The 7202-nt window shown below is 59.6% G+C and overlaps 1 protein-coding gene across 1 annotated transcript; it reads right to left on the minus strand.

Annotated features, from left to right (window-relative positions):
* Nucleotides 1-662: 662 nt before the first annotated feature.
* On the minus strand, nucleotides 663-1895 carry GJA3 (gap junction protein alpha 3; the record flags this gene model as incomplete). The annotated part of the gene is made up of 1 exon (XM_081214763.1): nucleotides 663-1895. One exon carries the CDS (start codon nucleotides 1893-1895, stop codon nucleotides 663-665), a length of 1233 nt encoding a protein of 410 aa, XP_081070889.1.
* Nucleotides 1896-7202: the final 5307 nt, after the last annotated feature.

Consider the following 7202-nt stretch of genomic DNA (forward strand, 5'->3'; position numbering starts at 1 on the left):
TCATTTAAAAAATAAATACCTAAGGCATACCGGCCACCCTTCCACTCAGTTTCCTCGGCTATTCAGACTTATCTCAAGGGTCTGCTCTCCCCCTGCCGCAGTTCTGCCTCTGGTGGGCGGCTGCTTCCTGTCACTTGTCATGAAGTGTGTGGCTTGATATCCTGGGCTTCACATGCCGGTTCAGAAACTCAGTGACGCTACATGGACTTGCTCAAAACCTTTTTTTAGTGCGGTTTGGCAAATATCCCAAATGAAATTCAACTCTAAGTTAAAGTCTCACACAGAGATAAGGCTAAGAGCATCTAGACTTGCTGGGCCGTCCAGAGGCTCCGGGGCGGGGATGGGGGCGTAGGAAAGGAAAAGCGAATTGCCCCGAACTGAAGTGCCGCAGACACCCCCGCTTTGCCACCACAGAACAGCGCCCCGCGGAGACCGCAGCACCTGCGGAGGCGGCCGGTGTGCTGGGCGCGGGGGCTGCTGGGAGAATCTCTGGCGGCCCCGCCCCTGCGCCCCCTCCCTGCCTCGGACGCGCTCCCCACTACCTCCCAGCATTAGGAACAGCAAGCACTGACACACGAGCCCGACCCCCGCTCGCCCCCTCCTCCCGCCTCCAGGCTCCACCGCCGGTGCGAGCCCCCTGGGTCTTGGATGCTAGGCCACCGCTAGATGGCCAAGTCACTGGCCCTGGCCCGGCCGCCGCTGGATTTACTGGCCTTGCTGGACCGGCCGGGGTCTGCGGGGAGCTCGGGGGACGCGTGAAGCTCCACGGCAGTCACCGCCCCCTCCCCGTCGCCGTCGCCCGAGCTCCCCGCCCCGCCCTCCGGAGGGGGCTGCTGGGGGCCGGCCGGGGGCTTCGGGGCTGCAGGCGCGGACAACGGCGGGGAGGCCTTCCCGGCCGAAGTCTGCTGCTCGGCCTCCCGGTCGGCCCAGTTCGGCGCCGTCGCGAGCAGGTGCTGGTGGCCGCTGGGGAAGCCGGCCGGGTGGCCCTTGCCGGGGGTCCCGGGCAGGGCCGCCGGCGGAGGGGGCTCGGGGTAGCCTGGGGCCGACGCCTGCCCCAGGGAAGAGGCCGAGGGCGCGTAGTAGGGCGGGAACCCGATGGTGAGGGCGGGTGGGTTGGAGTGGGAGGGCGGCAGGAGGGGGCTCCCACACCCAGGCTTTGCGGCCCTCACGCTGGAGCCGGGAGTGTCCGGGGGGTAAGGGTCGGTCATCCCCTGTTTCAGCTTCTTCCAGCCCAGGTGGTAGATCTCCAGCATGTTGAGCAAGAGGGACACGCAGGCCACGGCCAGCATGAAGAGGATGAAGATGGTCTTCTCCGTGGGCCGCGAGATGAAGCAGTCCACTGTGTTAGGGCAGGGCCACCGGTCACAGCGGTACAGCGGCTTCAGCTGGAAGCCGTACAGGAAGTACTGCCCGGCGATGAAGCCCACCTCGAACAGCGTCTTGAAGATGATGTTGAAGACGTAGGTGCGGAGCAGGGCGCCGGCCAGGCGGACCTTGCCCCGGTCGTCGCGCACCGGGGGCCTGTCCTGCCCGAGGGGCGGGCCGTCGGTCTGCAGCCGCTCTTCCTCCCTCTCCTTCCTCTTCTGCTCCATGCGCACCAGGTGCAGCACGTGGCCCAGGTAGATGAGGGTGGGCGTGGACACGAAGATGATCTGCAGCACCCAGAAGCGCACGTGCGAGATGGGGAAGGCGCGGTCGTAGCACACGTTCTCGCAGCCCGGCTGCTGCGTGTTGCACGTGAAGTCCGACTGCTCGTCCCCCCAGACCTCCTCGGCCGCGGCCCCCAGCACCAGGATCCTGAAGATGAACAGCACCGTCAGCCAGACCTTGCCGATGACGGTGGAGTGCTCCTGGGCGTTCTCTAGGAGTCTCCCCAGGAAGCTCCAGTCGCCCATCGCTTCGGATTGCTAACCTGCAAAGGAACAGGCTCGTTACTAGGCAGGCTCGCCAGGTGAGCTGAGGGTGCGGCCCCCGGGCAGCCCTGGGCCCCGACGGGCGTCGGAATTCGCTGCCATGGGGAGCTATGCTCCCACTGACCAGCGGGAACTCTCCACGGGAAGGTGTGTGCGTGCACGTGCACGCACAGGTGTGTGTATGTATACGTGTGTAGGTATAGGTGTGAGCAGGCACCTGCATGCGTATCTCCCGGCTGTCCGCCGAGCAGGGTTTGGTAGCTGTCCACAGCACGTGTGGCCCTGAGCGGCGGCAGTTACACGGCACAAGTGCCAGCGTGAGGGAGACGACCGCAGGCTGCTCACGCTCTCACTTCAGAGCCGAGGACGCTAGGAAAGGTGCCCGAGGGGAGGGACCTCTCCCCAGCCTCCCGACTCCCGTCCTGGTCTCGTCCAGCGGCTCTCGGGGGTCATGATGCTCTGCACACAGCTGGGTGGGTTCCTAAGCGGACCTTTCTGTTCAGGTGAAATCAGAGGGATTTTCCCAAACGGCCGCGGTTCCCAGGCCACTGCTGTGACTCCTGCCATGTCCACCTACTGCCTCCCCTCCCCCCCCTCCTCACCAGGCAAATGTTCCACAAACGGTCAGCTCGCTGCAGGCCCAGCCATGCCGCCTCCCCCTGCAAGACGGGACCCGGGCGCACGCGGCCAACGGCCCCACGGGAGGCGGCAGGGGGAACCCAGGGGCCTCCGTGCCCTGATGCAGGGCACTGCCAGCCTCACGTATACACACACAGACACACACACACAGACACACACGCATGCACAGACACACGCATGCACACACACGCACACACACAGATGCATGCACACACAAGACACACACAGACATACACACACTCATGCACACACACAGACACATACACAGATACGCACGCACACACAGACACACGCATGCACACAGAGACACATGCATGCACACGCACACACAGATACACACACAGACACAGACACACACACAGGTGCATGCACACACACAGACACACAGACATACACACACTCATGCACACACAGACACAGACACACACACATGCACACACACAGACACACACACACGCATGCACACACACACATATACACACTCATGGCCCTCCAGTGGAACCAAAGACAACTCTTCTCACATTGAATTTTAAAATGTTTAAAAATATTGATGTTTATGAGTTGGTTCTGAGGCAAAATACAAAACTTTACTGTGACCTAAAGAAACAGACAAAAGTTAACTCTCTTTAGACCAAATTTCCAACTCTGTTTTGGTTGTTTGAGATCTTTCAAGACATCTTACTCTTCTCAGATCCCACCGGCCCCCCTGCCCCTGACTGTGACTGGCACCTGTTCTATTTTGCTTGTTCTCAGAGGGTAAAATGTTTAAATTTAGAGACAACTTACTGAACGTGAAGGAAGTCAGGTGTCAGGCACTTTCTGGGTTAAACCTGACTCTCACGCAGACACTGCAGCCGCCCATCTGGGCCTGGACGGCACCGCCTCACCCCGGCCCCCCTCCCCCTGCCGCCCCCCTCCCCCTGCCGCCCCCCTGCCCCTGCTGCCCTCCAGCCCATCCGGGCAGGACGAGGCCGCTGTGCCCCCAGCGCTTCATTCGAGTTTCCGCACCTGCTGTTTCTTCACCTTAAAGCTCGGCCGGGGGGCGGGGCCCGGCCTGCTGACGTCCACACTTAGGCCACCGTGGGGCCGCGCTGGCCCTTCGTCCTCATCAGGCTGCGCCCGCGGGTCTGCCACCCTCCCCAACCGCCGCCCGGCCTCAGAGGGCCCCCGGCGGCGTGGCCTCAGGCCTCCACAGAAAACCTCCCGGACGGTCCGGACCACCCATGGCCTTGCCCTTTGGTTCCAGTTCTGAGGCCACGGCCCTTTGTCCGACACCTGCAGGCAGAGGGGTCGGGCACAGGGCACTCAGGGCCTCACCAGCCGAACACTGTGGGCCATTCGGTCCTTCTCCTGCCTCGTCGGGATGAGCGGGCGCAGGTCATCCTTGCTGGGGAGCCGTCGGAGGGATGTGCCAGGCCGAGGGCAGCAGGTCCGCACAGCCGGCGCCCAGAGGGAGGGGACCCGGAGACTGGAGAGTGTTGCTGGTATCTCCCTGCGGGGCCAGGGAGGCGAAATGTCCTGCAGTGTGTGTGTGTGTGCGCGTGGGAGGGGGGCAGCACCCGCGGCATCTGCCCTTTTATTAGGAAACCAGACACAGGAAGGAACCGTCCCACCCCAAACGCCCTCTGCTGAGAGACGCGGGCTATGGATGGGCTTGTTCAGTCAGTCAGAGGGAGGAGGCGCGGTGGCCCAGCCTCTCCAGAGCCCTTGGGTCCAGGGGCCGCAAAACACTTCCAAACAATGTGCCTTAAAGCTGCACCACGACCCCCAAGTGCAGCCTACAGAAGGGGGTTACCACCTGCAAACCCAGCGGGCATCTGGCAGCTTCCAAGGCAAACTAAGTCCACGACGGCACCAGTGAGCATGTGTCCCTGGTGGTGGAGAGCCTGTGTCCCCCTGCGGGTGAGACTGCGTCCCCGGGGGGAGCACCCATCCCCTGCACTGAGCGGCAGCACAGGCTGGGACGCTTTCCTGGGAAGGAGTTTCGTCTATGTGTGAAGAGCTGTGGAGGTGAGGACATCCTGACCCACAATTCTACTTCCAGGACGTCACACGAAGGAGCTAATCAGAGCCTTTGATAAGTGGTGCACACGGACGTTTACTGTAATACTGCTGAGAAGAAGGAACACTTGGGAGTGAAGTGTCCCCTGAAAGACGAACAGTTAAATGAAGACGAGCAGCTGTCTGTCCACGGCGACATCGTGGTCTGGTGACCCAGCTGCCACGCCCAGTGCTGCTCTTCTCGAACATGACCAGGAAGGGAGTTCTTGCTTTCCCGTCTCCTTGTGTGGCTGGCGGTGACTACAGAAGGCAGTTCTATCCAATGATGTGTGAGAAGCCAGCTGGGGAACCTCTAGGAAAGCCTCTGGATTTCTGATAAAAGGGCAGGCGTTACTCGTGCTGTCCCTCCTCCCTTCTTTCCACATTGACTACAGATGTGATGCCTGGAGCTGGGCAGCCGTCTTGCAACCACGTGTCATAAGCGTGAGGGAACCATCAAAAAAGTCCCCAGGCCCCTGCTGGGACACTGTGGACCTGCTGAATTGACCCCAGCTGCCACCTCCAGACTCACGGAAGAGGAAGAACCTTATTTGCTTGTCAGATTTTCTGTCGCCTGCAGACAAAAGAACTCCCAACTGATATGCTATCTTAAAATCTTTATAAAATAAGGCCAGGCATAAGTGAAAAGCCACGGTTCATTCATAACTACCAAAATGTAAGGTATTCATTAGATTTTGCAAACATTTGTACGTGCAAATAGGAAAAGGAACGGCAGGGATGATACTGCAATGTTAACTGCAGGGTTCCTGAGAACCGGGCGATTTTCTGTTCTTTTCATATTTGTTTGCATTTCCCATTACAACTTAGCACATTTATCATCATAAAAGATTAATGACCATGACTTTCATTTTCTGAAGTTCTAGTTTTGGAAAAAGTCTGCCAATTCCTTTCTCATTGTTCTCTCATTATGGTCTGTAACCTTAGATCTCTTAAATCGTGTCCCTAATAAACACGCAAAGGACGAGCACAATACATGTTGCACCACTGGCCCAACAGTGGCCGTCACGGAGGACGCAGGGCTTGCCCTGGGCTACGTTCTCCCCCCGTGGTGGGACCCCAGGTGCGCAGGGGCCGGACTGTCTCCTGCTGCTCCCGGCCTTCCTACCACACTTTGAAGCTTTGGTTTTGTTGTGGAAAACGCATGAATGAATGAATAAAAAAGTTAACCAAAGGGTTGAGTATCTTTTGGGAGACTGGCAACATGGGGCCAGGTCGGATCCAGACGGGAGCCTCCAAAGCTCCTCAGCCTGTCTCTCCAGACAGCACACAGAGGCCTCGGGGTGTGTTGTCAGTACCACGCATCCCTAATAGCAATTGAGGAACAAAATAACAGCAGAGGATGAGACCCTCAGAACAGCAAGCTCTGCTGGGCCAAGTAAGGACAGAAATCGACGACAGACAGACTCCACGCCCTACTGAGGCCAGAGTGGACCGTCCTGAGAGGCAGTCGGCAGAGGAAACGTACCATCCAGGCGCAGGGCCATCTCAGGACGAAGCTAGAGCCGCCCACAGGCCCCAGAGCCCAACGCTGTTACACCACTGAGCTCACACGGAGGTGGGACATTAATTTTCTTCATGGGATGGCATTTGACTGTTTTCTATTTTTATCTCAAGGAAAAATTTCATTCTGACACTATTGCAGAACGAAGAAGATCTTATGTCTCAAAGTTTACGTGGCCGCTTTCCCATTCTTCCGATGGTTGTTTTCCTTCCAAAATTATATGTTTCCCCTTGGGCTTGAGGTCATGTCGTTCTCCCTTCCGGTCCATCAATGGTTATTTGCTCAGTGGCAGCCTGCTGTCCAACTCTGGGCCACAGGTTCCGTTGGACACAGTAGAATTAAACACACCTGCTTCTGAAATCTGTGTGTGGAGACGGAAGTCAGGAAAACGGGCAGTGATGCAAGCGAAGAGGGTCTCAGAGAACAAGGACATCTGTGTGAAATCATGTACCCAGGGAAGAGGGGGGTTTGCCGCAGGATCAGGCGGTGCATCTTCGGGAAGCACGAGGGAGAAGGAGTGCCTTTCCAGGCCGGAGCATCATCCCGGTGGCCATGGCAAAGGTGCGGTGGGCAGTCAAGGGGGCGGGGCGGGGGCCATAGGGCGGACGTTCACCCCGAGGGGACAGGACCCTGCAAGTGTTGCTCAGAAAGAAGGGCCTTGGGCAAAGGGCGGTGATCTTGGGTGAGTGCCGAAAGAGGCGCGACAGGGGAAGAGGACGGGAAGGAGACACATCGTGAGGACGGAATAGAGCAGCACGCGGTGTCCGCGCGGAACCAGAGGAGCAGGGGGGGCGGGGGCGGGACGCGGAGGGAGAGGAGCTGCCTTGCTCGTTCCGGAAGGAAGGGGCGATGGAGGCCGCAGCTCGGGGCGGAAGTGCTCGGGGCGGAAGTGCTCGGGGCGGAAGTGCTCGGGGCGGAAGTGCTCGGGGCGGAAGTGGTAGCATGGGCACGTGGCATGGGCACGCAGCAGGGCCGCCTCTCCCGTGGGAAGACCCACCTCGAGGAAAACCTTAGTGGCAACGTGGTCGGGCCGCTCCCGCCGCCTGCACAGGCCAGGCCCTGCGGGGCAGCAGGTGCCGGAGGCGCCG

The sequence above is a fragment of the Mesoplodon bidens genome (assembly GCF_964165515.1).
Source record: "Mesoplodon bidens genome assembly, chromosome: 17".
Lineage (NCBI taxonomy): Eukaryota > Metazoa > Chordata > Mammalia > Artiodactyla > Ziphiidae > Mesoplodon > Mesoplodon bidens.